Source organism: Dicentrarchus labrax, unplaced genomic scaffold, assembly GCF_905237075.1.
Source record: "Dicentrarchus labrax unplaced genomic scaffold, dlabrax2021, whole genome shotgun sequence".
Taxonomy (NCBI): domain Eukaryota; kingdom Metazoa; phylum Chordata; class Actinopteri; family Moronidae; genus Dicentrarchus; species Dicentrarchus labrax.
This window is the reverse complement of record NW_026136715.1, coordinates 21,199,042-21,217,596: the sequence shown is the minus strand read 5'-3', so window position 1 is coordinate 21,217,596 and position 18,555 is coordinate 21,199,042. Positions and strand designations below refer to the sequence as shown.

Below are 18,555 nucleotides of genomic sequence, written 5' to 3'. Positions count from 1 at the left end.
GAGAGCAGTTTAGCCCACCATGTATGCTGTAATAAGAGCCAACCATACAGGTTTTATTGCTCTGGTTTGTAAATATAATGATATTCAATAGTTAATTAATGCACAGAATTATGACAGTTTTTGTTTTCTTTAAGAATTGTATAGATGCCCAAATAATTTTTAAACAGAGATATTAAATAAACCCACAATAACTACCTTGTTTAGAAATCAAATTGAGTTATGCCTTCACCAGACGTTTCTATAATAAAGGCCTAAAATACCTCATGAATGCTCAACAGTGGATTTCACTGACATGGCAGCTATTGCTTCATAATAGTAGGTGTCACTTCAAATTGGTGATGGGGTACTCTATACGCCCTAAAGGACGTGGAAGACAAAACAATAGTAACATCTGAAAATCCACAACAAAGGGAATTAGTCATCATAGCATTCATATAAAACATTCATAACACTCACAAAATAAAAACAGGGGCAAAGTGGAGTTAAAGGAATGGTTTTGATCAAAAAATGACATAGAGGCCATTGAGATTTAATGCCCGATTCCACAGAATAACATTGAAGTGAGTCAAACTATTGACTAAAGCAAAGATAATGACTGTGAGAACTTGTGCTGGGGCCCTGTCCCTGGTTTTAAACAGTTTTGAATCATTTTCATCTTTTTATATTGGTTAATCAAATATACATTGCTGATTTTTACCAATATTTTGTCACAAGAGTTAATGCAGGAAGCCCTGAAGAGGAATTACCACGAACATATGGAATAACGGCAAACCCTCCAAACCGACTGGTAGGTCAAAACTCCGAGCCACACTACCAAAATGTGTTCAATATCTGCAGTGGTTGTGTAGAGTTGTGATGACAGTCTTTTTGACTTAATTTTCAGTTCATAAAGGTGTATCTGTTTAAATCATAGACAAGGTATTAACAGGTCTAACCACCTTAGGTATTATTGATGCTGTTTTAGCCTTTTGCTGCAGAATAATAACTAAATAATAATTGTTGTTGTAGGTTGACACTGGACCTCATCTATTGGTTACATACAGTAAGGTATCATCTATTGTATATTGACAGCTGGCCTACAACTGAATTAGCTTCCCAGGTAGTCAATAACATAAGAATGTAGTGTGTAAAACATGTTTTTGTACTATATGCTACTTGAGTAGAGTGCTTTTTAACATGAGGCAATACTTTATAAGAAACAGCAAATACAACAGAAATAGACTTAAGCTATTTTATCTAGATTGCATCCTGAATTGATTTTAATTGCTTCTTTGACATTTAACTTTTAATGTGCTAACTTTACCTGGCTCTGCAGTGCTTGTTGTTGATAGAGGGACAGCCTGGCCTTGGTATGCTCATCTGTTGTGGGGCTGAGGGGCTTGGGGTCTGACATGGATCTTTGCGTGCTCTTGATGGGTCGGGGCACAGAGGGGTGTCGCTGGGGGGACTCGGCTGTGTAGGACTTCTGCTGAGGTGTGACATGGGCCTTGTTCAGCCTTTCACTGGACAGAGAACTCTCCAGCAGGCGGTGAGGGGACACCGGGGACACAGGAGAGTAGAGGACTTGTGGGGATTTGGGGGCTGTCTGCTGCTGCCGGATAATGCTGGAGATGGACTCGTTGTGGAGGTGGTTGTGAGGCTGGTAGTTGATGTCGAGGGGGTCGGGGCGTCGTCGTTCAAACTTGGCTGCGTTTGCTGCAATATGCTGCTGCTGGCGCTGCTGGGTCAGAAGGTCGACAGAACCAGATTGTTGTGTTCCAGTACTGGTAGAAGAAGAATATGGACTGACTGTGGTTGGTACACTGAGCTGGGGAGCTACAACACCCTGTGACTGGGCTTCCGGGTCAGTCTGGCATGCTAGAGACTGTCCTTTTTGGGTCCGCTCAGGTCCAGAGATGTAATGCACAATCTCTACTTTATTTGGGTCTGGTACTGTCACGTGGATTGCTGGGGAGACTCTTCCTAGGTGCTCCACTTCTGTCTGGCAAGACATTTCCCTGATGGTCTGGATGGCAATGCTGGAGGATACCATCTTGGGAGTGTCGGTTTTGGTGTCAGTAGATGCGGTGGTCGTGGCTGCAGTGCCAGTGCCAGTGGAATTGGACTCAGAGTGCCGGGAAAAACGTGAACGTCTTCGTCGGACTGGCTGCTCCATCTCAGCCTTGTCCTCGTCATCGTCTGTCTGGACGGAGCAGTCAACACTGCGTCCACGCCTTCTGGTGCGATGACGCATCATGTACCTGGTGATGTCGAGACGATAACAATAAGGAAAGAAATAATAATGCAATATATTACAGCGTACAAGTTACATTAAAATGTGTACATACCAGTAAAGCACCTGCCAGTACAAGTTTGTACAACAATCACTAACATTGTTAATTGTCTATTTTTTAGATTATTGGGTAATTACGCGCTACAGTAATACTATTACTCTGTAACAAAACAAGGAGTGTTGGCAAAACAGGTTAAAGATACTGATATGCTAAGGAACATTGGTAGTTTTAGTATTAGCCCATTTGTAGGCTGTATTATAAAGTGCAAACATCGATACATATATATATAAGTTTCAACATTTACTAATACCGGATGTAGTTTCATCTTTTTGTGTTGCACAATGCTTCTTGCCTTTGAAACTCTCAGAGATGTGACATCTTTATTCTCTGTAAAATTGTTTATAAATTATTCATAATGCCTGCATCTACATCTCTGCTTGTGCCTTGTTTTTTAATTACAGAAAGATGTGAAGTAAATAGGAAGACTATCGAGGTAATCCTTGTCTAATAAACACACACACACACACACACACACATTCTTTCATCTACATCTGCACCCACATCCACCTACACCCACTAACGAAACATTTCTATGTATCTGTCCACACACTCATTCCACTCACCAACACACACACACACACACACACACACACACACACACACACACACACACACACACACACACACATCTCTACCTTTCCTCCCCATCTTCATCATCTGTCTGCACACAACTGTCCACGATCCTGCGGGGGGAGCCATAAAACACAACGCCATCTCCATCCAAGCTGTCCCTACTCAGCCTGGTCATGGAGCTGTGTTTCCTCATGTTGTTCCTGGTCTCCATGTGCTCCTCCTGGCTCCTCAGACACATTTCGGACGAGGAGTTGGGGAGGGAACGGGAGCCAATCTGAGAATCAGTATAGGGGTGCAGGGGTTGTCCGTTTACATCGAGCTGAAGAAAAAAGGATTGTTGTAGTTTTACCCCCTCACCCACCATTGATTCAGTGCAATAGCAAAGACTGAGTTGTAAGTTGTAGCTTGAGAAGTTAACAGTTGATGATTTTCAAATTTACAGATACAAAATTTTCTTTGCCAGCCCAGTTAATTTGTGTCAGATTATTTGATGGCTTAATGAACCCTGAGATCAATTATGCCTTCGAAAATATAACAAGAATAAAGAGAAGTGTCAAGGGTCAAGGGTCAAGGTTCAAGGGTATCTTTGCCTGGAAGGAAAATAATAGGAATAGGAAATAAAACATTCTGCACAGATAGGTAGGCATGTATATGGCAGGCCAAAAGTTATTTATAACTATAATTAGTGAGTGTTTCTCACGGCATGTTTTTTCTGTATTTTCACTCTCTATGTCAAAAATTTCTAAAAGTGCTTATGCCTTCAACATCAATGCTATGTATGCATGTCACAACTCTTATAAGCCAGCTGCCAGTGTTCCTCACTCCCCTCACCTGCACGCTATGAGATGCTGTTTTCTGTCTCTTCTGCTCTACAAGCTGCTGCTGGAGCTGGTGCTGTAAAGACTGGATCTGGTCTAGCTGGGACTTCTGTTGGGCTAGCTGCTCCCTCTGGAGAACAAGTTGTTTCTCACGTTCATGTTGCTGCTGCTGTAGAACCTAAAAAATGTTGGTGGAAAGGGGAACAGAAAGAAGTACACGTCGGCAAAAACAGAGAGAAAGGACAAGAAAGTATGGAGAAGCATGGCATAAGAAAGAAGTGAGAGTGAATGAGTTGGGAGAAGAAAAGAAATGATCAAAATAGAAAGATAAATGATGGATGATGGAAAAAAGACAAGATGAAAAGTGATAGAAATGGAGAGAGAGAGAGACAGTAAAGACAGAAGAGGACAAGGTTGTTGACTTATGGCACATCTGGTTGAATAAAAGATGATCAAATTTCAAAAATGCAAACCAAATCACAAGACTCCTGAAACTGAACGTGACATGGAGTTATTCTTGTGCTGATGGATTAGTTTTGAAAATGGTTCCAAGTTAGTCAAAATTCACATACATTGTAAAAACCAAGAATGGAAGCGCAAAATAAATGTGCAGCATGTGCTGGTAATTGCTGTTGCCAGTCATACAATGCTCATAAGAAAATATTTAATGCATTTTCTTTGTTGCATAAATGGCAGGCCGGTGCAAATAAGGAGACAGGGTTTTTGCTTATACTGTAGGTTATGAGATGCATATTAAACATTCCATCTCTAGCTCATTCTCATTAAGGAAGGCTTCCACACCTGTTTAACAGAGTTAACTTGAAAGATTTTCAACTGCTTGTTCTATCAAAAAAGAAGAAAATTGTCATGTTAGCCCTTCTGTTGCTGTAAAACATCTTAACAAGGCTATTAGAAGCTGGGAAAAGCAATATATTCAAATGTGTACTTGATATTGATTATTAAATGTTTACAACATAATGAGATCCATTTTTCTTTTACAAATCAGACCAGCAAATGGAATATGACACTGCTTTCCATTTTCTTCTGAATATGACTCAGACCAACAAATGGAACATGAAACCACTTTACAAACAAAATTGGAGCATCATCAGTTTCGATCACACATACATACTACAAGCATGTTCATGCACACTTCTAATACAGGAAATGTACAGTAAAGTGTACAACATTGCATGCATACTTTAGAACTGTTTTGTAACGCAGGCTGGATGCAAACATTCCTTTGAACAAAAAATGCCTTCATCATTACCAGCACGTTCTCACCCCAGGTGGTCAAATACCAACACTGCCTTGTCACGTCCCTCAGCGTTTTATAAGCACAAGGTACACTTCAGCATCTGTTTGAGATGCCTTTTTAATACGTGATTAATGTTGTTAAATGGCTGCAGTTTGGTTAGGTCTAGGCAACAAAACCACTTGGTTAGATTTAGGTTAAGATTGCGATTTGGATTCAAATCAAAGAAGCTCCATAACAAAAGATGACGCATTACAAACCGATGCTCCAATGGTATGAAATGGTCCACCTCCTGTCTCCTAAACACTACCTTGTTTGGAAGTATTGTGAACAAAAGAAACAATAAGAAACACAAGTTTTATTTCAGTTGTAACTTTTAATTCATGGTTTCACATATCAGTCCCTTTAAATTTGTATTTATCTGGTTGGAAACCAACAGAGAGAAGAGATATCTGTGTTGCCAGATCTCACAAGAGTGTGTTGCTGAGACACAGAGACATCTCGAACAAAATTAATTTTAACCTGATTTGTATGTCTGAATGTTTGGAAGATATGTGGCTTTTGAAAAATGGGTCCAATATTTACATTGGTGACTATGAAACAAATTAATTTGTCATAATCTGTGCACACATTAATTTCCCCATTGGACTTGCTGCTAGTCTCCTAAAGGGGTGGGACAGCGGTAAAAGCCACGTGACACAGATACAGGAAATAACTCTAATTGCGCCATCTCTTTCTAGTTAAAATAAGATGCAAGTCACATACATAACTTTATGTAACTTAAAACTTAAAACTCAAGATTGAATTTTGGTTTCATAATGGACACGAACCACAGCCTCCTAGGTGAAAGTTTCATGTTTGAACGATCAATCCACCACATTCCCATCCCTATTTGGACTTCACTCTTTACACTACATTTCCTGATGTGGATGGGTTACACTGGACTTAGTTGAATGCTGGTTGCGTCTCATACAGACACTGAAGGGTACCTGGTGGGTCTGTATGAGACACAGAGGGTCGTGACATACTGTTGACATTTGACAACCTGGGAATGAGAACTGGCTGTCATTACATGAAAAACCACATTCTGAATGGATATTTAATCGTCTCTCTGGCCAAAAATGTCAATGAAACTGTCACAGATTGTTACTACTACTACTTAATACCTTTTTGAGAAATTGATAGGAGAAATGCATTGAAAGACATGCATATACTATATAATGTAAATAGAATTTGTTTGTTTTTTGGCATGTTTTTGGAAATTATTCCACTTACTGGTTGCAAATCAATGATGTGACATTAAAAGAACAAAAGCAATTTAAATAATATAAACGGATAATAACTTAATAACACCACAAGTAGGACCACCACAAAACAAAAAACACAATATCCTAAGCAAAACCAACAACCACAACACATCAAACAAGACACCAAACATCTAACTCTCAATTCCACCTCCCGTTTCTCCCTCTACCTGTTCCTTGATGTTCTGCAGTTCCTGTAACTCTCTCTGCACCAGCATCTGCTCTTTCTCCCTGTGCAGCTTTAGCTCTATCCTTTCACGCTCCAGCTCCTCCTGCAGGCGTAGTTGCCGGAGTTTCTCTAACTCCACCCGCTCCCTCTCCATCTGCAGGAGCTGTTCTTGCTGCCGGTGCAGCCTCTCTGCCTCGGTTTCACCCTCTTTATGTATGGCACCTGGTGGAGGGAAGGGAGGAAGTCCCCCTGGAATGGGTAAGCCACTGGGGGGGGCAGAGGGGCCCACTGCAGGTTGGGTGTAGCCGTGAGTGTGTGAAGGAGCTGAGGGTGGGTAGGCATGGGCTGCTGGAGGAGGCTGTTGTGGTTGCTGAGCAGTTGTCACCTGTTGCTGCTGTTGCTGACTGTTTAGGTGTGCTTGGGACAGGTTTATTGGCTGCTGCTGTGGCTCCATTGGTATGGCAACTGTTCCTTGTACTGACGTGACCTCTACTGATGAGGCACCTTTACCCAGGTAAACCGGTTCATCTTGGACTGTAGAGATAGTAGTTGTCATGGAAACAGACACTGGGGCAACTGCTGGTGCTGAAGTTGTTAAAGCAGCAGCAGTAGTGGCAGTAGTTGAAGTTGTTTGGAGAAGACCTGGTGCTGTGTAACGGACTGGAGCTGGTCCAGATAGGGGCATTCTGGGACTCATTGGTAGTCTGGTAAGACTAGATAGGGGCACAGGTGTCATGTTGGCAGAAGGATATGGTCTGTAGACCCCCCTCAGTAGAGGGCGTAGAACAGAGGCAGGCTGTGTTGTGATGGGAAGTGTCGAAGCAATAGGGGTCTGAATGGTGGAGTAGATCATCCCATCAGCGGACCTTATAGCAGCAGGGTACATGGCTCTGAGACTGGCCTGTCTGGCATTGATAAGGTTGGTTAGCGCCTGACTGTGGGAAATTGGCTTCCCATCTAGTCCAAAGAGGAGGTTTTGTCTCAAGCCGAGACCTGCTGCAAGTCTGGAGGTCCCAGGCCCGGTTCCTCTCCCCAAACTGCTAAACTGCATCAAATCTGGGTTGCTGCTATAACGATCGATGGAATTGAGTGCTGCACACATTCGGCTGATTTCCCTGGCAGTTGTAGCACTGTACTGAGCCAAGTTAGCTTCTTGAAAGTTAGCAATGTCACGAGCAGAGTAGCCATAGTCTGAACTGATGTTAGACAATGAATTATATCTCCTTATAGGCAGTGTTTGGACTGTGATGTCTCCTCCATGCCGTAAATCTGTGTAGGAGCCATACTGCATCCCCATATATCCTCCATAGCCCTGTTTCATAGCCGTTAGATCTACAGCAAGTTCTCCCGAAGGTTGAAGCTGTGGTTCTAGTTTAGAATGATAGGACTGTAACCCAGCATCAGCTAGGTTTGTATCCGACATTGAAGGCTGAAGCCTACCAGGAAAAGGTAATGTGTAGGCCTTACGACCATCTATTGAATAATCCTGGTAACTTCCAGGTTGTCTTTCTTGGTCAGACTCGTAGGTGAGAGGTGGGGCAGATGGAGGTCTTATGCCCTCTTTCTCAGAACCACCAACACAGCTTCCGCCAAATGGAAGTCGGTAAACAACGTCGCAGCATGCAGGTTGGTTGTCAGGTTTAATTTGGCCTCCTGTTAGATCCATAGCATCCTGTCCTTCTTCTACCTTTACCAGCTGAGTCACTGCCCTGGCCTGCTCTAGCCCTCCATCCATCTGTACTACCATGCTATGTGGTGATTTACCGCCTGACATCAAACCAGGAGGACTTGGTTTTCCTTTCAGCTCAATGGGACCAGTGCCATACATCTCAGGGTTAATGACTGGTGATACAGCACTGACCACAGCTGAGGCAGTGCTAGTCTGGCTGACTAGCAAGTCTTTTTTCAGTAAAGGTGAGATTTGACCAGTAAGACTGTACCTGGCCAAAGCAGATGCCTGTTGCTGCTGGTGTTGCATCTGATGATGTTGGTGCAACTGCTGTTCAAGGAGCTCTTGTTGCTTCTGCAGCTTCTCTTGTTGTTTTTGTAGCTCTCTCTGTTGGACACTGAGATCTTCAAGTTTGGCATCAATTTTTGGTATTGATGGGTCAGTTGGAGGTGAAATTGGTTTGTTCTGGGAAAGACACACGGCTGAACCCATGCCCTGACCCAGATCCACTCGATTTTGATGGGGATCACCATAGACTGTTGGCTGTTTGGGCTGGGTCATGAACATGGAAGCAGCCACAGTGACACTCACAGTGGTTGGTGTGGTGGTCTCCTGGGTGTTTAGGTTCATAATCAGTGGCTGTACAATCGTTGAATGTCTGCTACCCTCTGATCCACCATGGTATTTCCTGCTTTCAGTGGCCAAGGAGGTGAGATCCATTCCCTGGTCAGTCATGATAATAGGAGCTGGTTTGGTGGCTGTTCTGAGGTCAACAACACTTCCACCTTGGATCATATGGCCCTGCTCTACTCTAGAAGTACCTGGGACTGTAGATATCCGACAAAGCGAGATGTTGTCCATTGACATGGACCCTCTGGTGTAAGTGCTGACTGTGGTGACCATACTTGTTCCCACATTTACCTTCTCCACTCTTTGTGTTCGGTAGAAGCTGTGTGTGGGAGACTGTTGGTAAGGTGGAGTGTCTGGAGGGCTGCCACATGGGGAGTAAGCATCAAAAGTTGATTGGCGACTAAATCGGGTAGGCGAAGACAGGGGAGAAGTAGCAGTATTGACTGTCGTTGGTCTAGCTGGGCTTGGGGGTGGGGAGTATGGGGCATCCTGGGAAGACTGCTGTCGATAGAGACGTGGGGAAACTGATCGCTGTGATGTTTGGGTTCCCTGAGCCATCACTGGAGATGAAGGCCCAGAGCCAGCTGACTCCATTCGTAATGCTGAACTGAAAGTCTGTGTAGAGAACTCAGCTGTAGCTCTTCTGGAAGGTGAACGAGTGGGACTCTGTGTTGGTGGCGATGGAGAAAGAGGAGGACTGGTGCTCCTGTAATAAGTAGTATACTTGGGAGAACGTGGCTCAATAATTCTCTCAGTAGAAGATGTTGAACTGTCTCTCACTTGGACACCCCTAGTCTCCCCTACCCTTCTGGTGATCACTTCCCTTTGACTGTAGGCCTGAGTAATCTCTGCAATCTTGCTGCATACACTTGAAACTGTAGCTGAGGATGTAGCAGGACTTCCTGTGTGTCGGCCATATATAACAGCCTGAGTAGACGTCACGGTATGGCTTGTACTAGTCTGAGAAATAGTCACTGCATCTCTGGCATAAACTCCATAAGCTGCAATAGTGGTGGCAGCCACTGCTGGAGTTATTCCATTCTTTCCTGCTTGGCTTTTGATCCTGTCTTTGTGTCCATCCTTTGCAGAAAAGTGCTGTGTTACTCGGACATCAGGAATCCGTCCTCCAGTCTCAGCAAAGGAGACAGGAGCTGAGATCTGGGTGGGGCTGGTCCCTGGAGTAAGGAGAGCATTGCTTTGCTCCAGTAGTTTAGCAAAGGCGGAGCCTGTGTCTAGGAGCTGTTTGTCTGGGTAGGAGCTCTCAATCTCAATCTCTACTTGCTCATCAGTGGCCTGCTGCATCTTAGTGATGTTCTGAGATGTTTGTCGGATCTCCTCATAAATATCAGTTTCTGTCTCTACTGCTTCATTGTCATATCCTGTTTGATCTTGTTCATATTCATATTCATCATCATAACCTTGTCCATTAACGTCCTCCTCGTAGTACTGGCCATGTCTTCCATGTTGTTGCTGCTGTTGCTGCTGTTGTTTCTGTTGTTTTTGAAGCATCTCTGCCTTCCTCATCATCTCCTCATAAACCTCCTCAGCACTCTTCAGTGGTTTGGAAGTTGAAGATGGAGCTGTTGTGGTTGTTGTAGTTGATGATTTCTCTACTGGTGAGTAGAGAGACATAAAGGTAGGCAGGTTGTACTCGCTGCCTGACTTGTAAAGTTTGGACTCGTATCCCTCTGCCTCTGAGTCAAGACTCTGAGGAGAATATTCAGAAGCAGAAGAACGATGGAGCTCTTCCATTTCTGCAGCTTGTCTCAGCTCTTCTGTTGGAGAAGCATCTTCAATAGGTGAGAGATTGCTAGGTGGTGTCTTGGACCGCTCTCTGCGCCTCTGAGCCCTCAGCTCCTCCTTATCCCTCTTAGTCTTCCGTGCTGTGCTCCTTATTCTCTGTTGTTCCACCTCCCTCATCTTCTCCTGTTCTCTCAGAAGTTCCTCTTCCTCTCTCAGCTCATCTTCTTCTGAAGAGTCTTCAATGGTGGGAAGGAGAGGGCCGTGGGAGCGGTGCCGTGCTTTCCTCTGCTGTTTGGCCTCTTCCAGCCTTTGTCTCCTGCTGGGGCTACTGTCACTGTCCTCCTCCATTGATGAGATGGATGTAGGAGATTGGCCTGAGCCATATGAGGATGAAGTGGCTGGCAGAGTGGAGGAGTAGTCACCCCGAGAACGCTCCTCAGGAGACCCTGTCAAGCTCTCCATCTCTAGCTCTGGTTCCCGGTCAAGGCTCAAGTCATTTTCATTGCTCAGTTCCATGTCTCGGCTATAGCTATTGGTGTTATTGAGTTCAATAGTTTTGAAGCGCCTCAGGCCTCCTTGTGAGGCCATCACATCTTCCTCACCCTCCTCCACTGAGCCTTTATAAACATCGGTTGAGCTCTTAGTTTCCTCCTCAAAACTGCTGGAGTGGTGCTGAAGACGTCGCTTCTCTTTCCCTGAGTCAGAGAGCTTATGGTGGCTTTTCTTGGGTTTCTGGTAGCCATATCCTTCATCTTCCTCATCTTCCTCTTCCTCCATCTCTTCCTCCTCCTCCTCCTCATTTTCTTCATCAGCGCTCATCTCCATTATTTGTCTTCTCATATACTCCTCATCTGTCATCTCTGTGGGCTCTGCATCTTTTTCCTTCTTTTTCTTCTCCTTCTTCTCTTCCTTCACTTCCTTCCGTTTACCCTCCCAGTCCCCTACATCCTCCTCTTCCTCCAGTATATCCTCTAGTTCCTCATCAGAGTCGTATGCATCTGGTGGGATTGACAGGGAGCGTGGGCGCTGCTTTCCTCTGTCATCCAAGTCTCTGTCTCTGTGCTTCCTTCCCCTTCTGTCCACCTTCTCTTCAGAAAGACTCTTCTCCAGCAAAGGCCTCATGGAGCTTTCTAACTTGGTGATTTCAGAAGGGCTTAGGGGGGAGCCCCTCCCACTGATCCCCCTTTCACTCAGCTTCATCTCCTCTTCTTGGATTAGACCTGTGATTTCACTGTGGGAGCTGGAGATGCCATCAGAGGAGTAGCCAGTGTCACTGAGGCTCTGAGGGCTGCGTGACAAGTCATGGGTGCTGTTGTTTTTTGTATCCTATAGAGAGAAAAGGAAAGAAAGAAAAATGCATTAAATCTGGGGAAACTAGGGTTTTTAATTGAAGTAATAATTTAGTGTTGATTCTGGATAAGCACATCAGTGCATACAATTTAAGCCCACATCTATTTAGATTCTGATTGTCTCAGGACTATGAAAACAGGACCTAGATGCATTGATTAATACAGCAACTAAAATCATTGATTACATTTGTCAGATAACAAGACAGTTCAAAAGTGTTTTTAAAATATGCCATCATTCTGCTAGAACAGCAATGCTAAAACTGATGTTCTCAGCTTTTAATAAAAAGGTAGTGGTTGTAAATATATAATTTGACAAGATTCTGGTCTAAGCATTTTTAGAAAGTGCTCTTAAACTTTAGATCTAAAAATATCTTCATAAATACAAACTACAGTGTCTGAACCCATTCAAGTAGCGTTTTAGGAGGTTAACAAGCATTTGGTGATTTTAATAGGTTTTTAATGGCATATGATTAATGAAAATGATTTGTTATTTTTGGAACATTAGCTACTAGTAATGAAGTACTATATATACTCCATTTTAAACAAGAATGCAATAAATGAAGGGGTTCTCTTCATTAGGTCTGAAAATTTGAAGGTCTATAAAAAATATTTCTTTCCACACTGTTATAAAATTATCTTTAGATCCACTGAGTAACAAAGTCTGTACCTTAAAACATTGACTTGACAGCACACAGCAATATTCAGTAAAAACATCACATCTAAAATGTGTGGGCCAAAATTGAGTGTTTACAATTTACCTCGTAAAAAGTTTGCTAAATTGAGAAAGAACAAAGAAAAAGTGATAAAACTGAATTCACAGAGTACATGTAAGAGAATAGGCTTGAGGTTGTTATTCTTTTACACCATGGATAGAGGAAAACACTGAAGACTTACATGTTACAGATTTACCCTTCCTACTTCCAAAACAGATATCAGCCCTATGAACAAACCTAAATAAATACCTTTTTCATTACAATGTAGTTACAATTCAGATATATAACAGAGATAAAGTATTACACTACAATACAATATTAAAAGCATGGTCTGATTTTATTAAGACGTAAATCTCAATAATATAATGAATGCCCACATTAAGAAAAATAAAATAATTATACTGTTATAGTTGTTAGGTCTGTTAACATTTTTGAGCCATTGGAAAGAGGTTAATCAAATTGTCTTTTTTAGGAATGAGAGGAATTCAGTAATTAAAGGAAGATTGTGCAGTTATCCTGACTGGAACATAAAATAAAAAAAAATTAAAACTCATTCATCAATGGCTCTGTCTCTGATGTCTGTTAATAACATGCCAAATAATAATCTCAAAGGGACTAACCTGGTAAATGAAAGGGGGATGGAGGAAAGAATACAAAATAGATACAAATTATGGAAATCTTTTCTAGAAAACCTCTTACAATGGTTACAATACTTCAGAGGGGACTTTACTTTGAGCTCTCTGCACTTTAAATTCCCAGCAGCTTCACAAATGAGGAAGGTCTGCTCAGCCTTTGAAAAGGCCTGAAGCAGCCAATCTTTATAAATATTTCAGCAGGAGTGATGGCTGCCGCTGAGTAAGAAGAGGCATTATTTCACTCCCTCTGTGTTTCTCTCTCTCTCTCTCTCTCTCTCTCTCTCTCTCTCTCTCTCTCTCCCTCCAAGGTAGTCCATGAATACCTTGCTGCCACTTGCAGCCTCAGCATTCTGTTAGGAGGGAATCAGTGACATGCAACAGCCATGGATGTCCAACAATAAAGGAGGAAGTAATTGGTTCAACTTATAATTTTAAATAACTAGACTTGATTAAAAGTCTTAGTGTCCTGTCATACCACAACTCTCTGTGACTGCGTTATTTTCGCAAAAAAAAATCATCATTTTCACTTTGTAGTATAATAAATAATAAACTGGTTGTTATCAGCAAACTTAATATAAATATAGTTCACATGACATATTTAGGGCATTTTTACACAAAGAGGCATTTTGTACAAGAAGTGAAAGAAAAAAACAATAAATTAGGAGGTAAGGAGTTCAAGAGTGAGAGGCCTGAGCAAAGTGATTATGGAAACAAGAAATGTTATGGAGAAAAAAATATAATGGAACTGACATTATCCTTTTTTCAGTGAAAAGATACACATAGCGGGACAAAATATGGACAGGTCTAATAAAATGCATCTAGACATTGTTTCCTAAATTTGGTTACACTGTATGTCATTAAACTCAAAACCATTCCATTGGAAATAAATGGGCGCTCCCAGTGCCACTATAAACCTTAAGGTATCTCACTTATCACTGTAATTCTGATTTTGTTCTTTTGATCTTAAAACAGTGTTAAATGTAACTGAAAATAAAACAGATAAACAAAGGCATAAGGGTGGCACATTGTATTCCATTTTTTGTTTTGTCTTAGCTGACAAAACTATCAGCTAAGAAACATGCAGGAAAAGATCTAAAATATTTATAAGAAAATAATGGGAGATTTGTGTTGTGTGTACAGTTAAAAAAATACTTTAATTTAAAATGTACTTTACCAGAAAAAAAGGGAGTCCAGCAAGAACTGTTTTAAAACATTGTCATAAAAATGGAATGGTTGTTGTATTTACTGACTGTGTTGTGAGAAACAGAGATATTTAGAAGATAGGTCAAACTAATCTGAACTCACCGATCTGCTCAAAGTGACCTTTATGAACTTTTACAAGTGTTTATATGTGAGCTCAAGTCAAATATGAAATATAGGCTGTATTCACAGTAGCACGGATGGCCTTTTTTTTGCCACTTTTATTCACTTACTTACATCTGGAGTCTAAACACAACCTTCAAAACCTTGAAGGAGACGTTGGAGGAAATCTAATGTGGCAACAGGCAGCTGGTCGATGGCAGGATGTCATACAGCGATTTAAAACATTTCTCTGGTGTCAATCAACACAATCTTTTCCAGTCACACAGTCACATGGTCCATGCATCACATGCATCACCTTTTCTAAAGCGTAGGTTTGATTCTGCTCGGGTCACTGATGTTTGCCATTTTTAAAATGTACAAGTGGGCTTCTGCCCCCTCTCCTATATAGATTTAGCATTATTCCAGACCTTTAGAATTTCCGCCCACATCTTCAATTTCAGCGATTCCAGTGGGTCTGGTGTTGTGCGTGTAATGGCTGTTGCCACCGGTTGGAGAAACAAATCCCCAGTCAGAATTTAGTAGGTGGGATTAAGATTAGGGACACAATCTTCCTACATTACATCCCCCAAACATATGTAAACGTATTCAATTGTGATGTTTCCATGGCTGGAAATGCAGTAACACAGTGAATGTTAATAATCTGGTCCCTGTCAATCAGTCAGGTTCCATATCCAACTACCTTCTGACTCTGTGGTGTTTATGTTTGTGTTGTGGAAGGTCTCAAATAATAACTTTTCTGCCAAGATTTCATATTATCAAATAATTTCTTAGTGCTAACTGAGACTTGGTTGAGGTGATTGTGTTGTATTCAATAAAACCTGTCCTTCAAGTTTTAATTATTTTCACCCGCCACAAAAAAAGGACCTGCATCCATAAACATCCAATGGTATACAAGTTCATGGATATGTATTTAGATCTGTATATCATATCATATCATGCCATATGATATGAAAATAAAATTAAAATCTGTCAAAAATCCAGTCTGTAATCTTCTGCATACTGTCTCCTTTACAAATACAAACATATCACAACCTTGGATAGTACTATGTTTTTGTGCATTTATTCCAGTGACAGTGTCTATGTTTCCTTACAGCTTTCATAAGGCCTTCACTAGTGCACCTACAAATAGCAATAACCCACAGTTGTACTTAATTTCAATCAGATATTGATCAGTCGATCAGATATGGAAAAAAGACAGTCTGGTGGTGTCTTATGAAATTCTGAAATAGCAAATGCCCACTTATCAAAAAGCAGTAAAAGGCTGCCCGGAGGGGTGCCCTTTATCCCCATTTTTATTTAATTTGGCTATTGAACCACTCGCAGAAGCCATACGGGCTAATGAAGAGATAGTTGGTATCAATATCGGAAAAACAAAGAACAAAATTTCACTATATGCTGATGATATAATCCTATACTTAACCAGCCCCGAGAGATTAATCCCAGCAGTATTAGACCTTATCACTAAATTTGGAACAATATCAGGCTATAAAATCAATCTGACAAAATCCAATGCTTTATTAATTAATTCATCAGTTTCTAATAGACTCAGGACCATCTCACCGTTCACCTGGGCTCAGAACAGCTTTAAATATCTTGGGGTGAATGTGGCTCTAAAACTTAAAGATCTTTACCTCATAAATTACATTCCATTGCTTAAAACGGTTAAGGAAGAATTAGAACATTGGAAAATGCTCCCCGTCTCATTTCTCGGACGAATTAATGTAATTAATTAGTTATTTATTTCAGTCACTGCCCTGTTATTCGGATAAAACATTATTTAAATCTATAAAGAAAATGTTAACCTCTTTTATGTCAAAAAATTCCTTACCAAGAATAGCTTTTAAAACTTTAACAAAATCTAGAGAGAAGGGGGACTGGCATTACCAGACATAGAAATAGAAGAAGAACTTTGTACGTATTTCTACAACCTTGCTACCATTCATTAACAATATAAATACACTACATCAAATAACAAAAACATATGTAGTTTACAACACTCTTCGGGCTTGGCAAGATATAAATAAGTTTTGTGGGAATTTTGGCAAAATCTCTAGGCTTTCCCTCTTATCATTAAACCAAGATCTGCCACCATCTATTGATAGTTCCTTGTTTGCAAAGTGGAGAGAAAATGGTATACATCAATTCCAACATTTGTTTGATGAGGATACACTCAAGTCCTTTGCAGACTTAATGTGAATGAATATGAAATTCCGAAACAGGACCTTTAGAAATACTTACAAGTTTGCCCTAAAAGGGGAAAAACGCCTGTCTTTGGGGCTGACAAATCTCGAGGAGATTTTGGTGAAATCCACATCATTAAAAGGAAAAATCTCTGTAATTTATAGTGCTTTGTTGGACCATTACAGCTCTTCCTTGACCCCACTTAGGAACATATGGCAGAAGGATATGGGACGTGCTTTTGATGAAGATCAGTGGGATACTATATGTCAGAATGTTTTTTCCTCACTGTCCTGTAATAAAATAATTGAACAAAATTATAAATTCATGCACAAGATGTACCTTACTCCGCTAGGCTTAAGTAAAATGTTTCCTAACTCATCCGCCAGATGTCATCGTTGTAAAACATATAAAGGGTCAATTATGCATGTTTTTTGGGAATGCAGGAAATTAAAACATTTCCGGAAGGCGCTACATCTAACTGTTAAGGTTGTGGAAACCCCGCTGGACATTACACCAACACTGTACCTCTTTGGTATGGAATTGGACAAGACACTGGACACCACATGCAGGAAGAGGATTATCATAATGTCCTATATAGCAAAGAAATGCATCTTGCTCAGTTGGAATCAACAAAGACCCCCATCATTTAATCTGTTCAAACAAATCTTAAATTAAACTTTAACACTGGAACGACACACATACGCCCTAAAGAATAATGCCTTCCAAAGGATATGGGAACCGCTTATGGACCTCTGACACTACCATATCATAATAGGGTTTGGCATGTTTACATAACATTCACAAAGGATGAACTGTGAACTGTGACCATGGACTGATTTGATTTAATTTGCTGTATTTTTGTTTTTGTTTTCGTTTGTTTCTTGTTGTTGTTTGTTTCTTGTTTTGTACTAGGTTTTTTTGTTTGTTTGTTTGTTTGTTTTTTCTTTGCTCATTTCCTTGATTGTCTGTTATGTTACTGAAATGTTAAAAATAAATAAAAAGATAATTGAAAAAAAAAAAAAAAAAGCAGTAAAAGAAGCCAGGTCCTCCTGTTTCCCAAATGTCGTTGTAACCACCATAACTTCAGAGTTCTTTTCAAAATCATCAAATCCATAAATAACCTTCCTTCTAGTCAACAAACTAAAGTCTTAGCCATTAACAATCAGTCATTTATCTACTTCTTCTTTTATAAAAAGAAAAATAAAGAAAATAACTAAAACTCCAGATTGGCACCCACAAACATAGCCTTGACCCATATCTAAATTGCCTTTTTTATCAATAGCTTTAGAGAAGATTGTTTACTTAGAGTCCATTTATTTTATGAATAAACATATATCTTGTATCTATCTCTAACAAATATCTTTGATGAAGTTCAGGTATAATAATAAATCAGGTTTGTGTTTACGTCACAGAACCCCATAGAACCTGTGATGTTCCTCAAGGCTCCATTCTTGGATCTCTGTTGTTCCGTATTTTCTTGCTGCCACTGGGACATATCACACATAAACACAAAATCAGATGCCACTGTTTTGCGGGTGACACACAAATTAATTTCCCATTAAAAACCAACGAAGAAGTACATTTTTACCAGTTATTATCTTGTCCGTCAGAAATAAAGTGCTGAATGTCCCAAAACATCTTGGCTCTGTGGCTACCTCCACATTCACACCACACCAATCCTCTGCTTTCAAGAAATACTAGAAGACAAGATCATATCAGTCCTGTTTAAGCCTCTCTTCACTGGTTACCTTTAAAGCACTTTATGGTTTAGCTCCCAGTTGTGTTACTAAATTGCTGCTCCCCTATGCTGTTTAAATAAAGTTATTATTATAATTACATAGCGAGCAAGCTACTTAGCTA

General features: G+C 40.8%; 1 protein-coding gene across 8 annotated transcripts in view; it reads right to left on the bottom strand.

Annotated features, from left to right (window-relative positions):
• The window catches only part of bsna (bassoon presynaptic cytomatrix protein a), a 157,919-nt gene that overhangs the window by 27,709 nt on the left and 111,655 nt on the right, over positions 1 to 18,555 (bottom strand). For 7 of the 8 annotated variants that reach the window (XM_051424055.1, XM_051424056.1, XM_051424061.1 and 4 more), the window contains 4 exons: positions 6,454 to 11,820; positions 3,738 to 3,902; positions 2,969 to 3,225; positions 1,304 to 2,240 (listed from right to left, as the gene is read on the bottom strand). In XM_051424055.1, coding sequence (XP_051280015.1) covers positions 1,304 to 2,240; positions 2,969 to 3,225; positions 3,738 to 3,902; positions 6,454 to 11,820 — 6,726 coding nt within the window. The remainder of the gene's footprint in view (positions 1 to 1,303; positions 2,241 to 2,968; positions 3,226 to 3,737; positions 3,903 to 6,453; positions 11,821 to 18,555) is intronic. The other variant, XM_051424057.1, reaches the window with a different exon arrangement.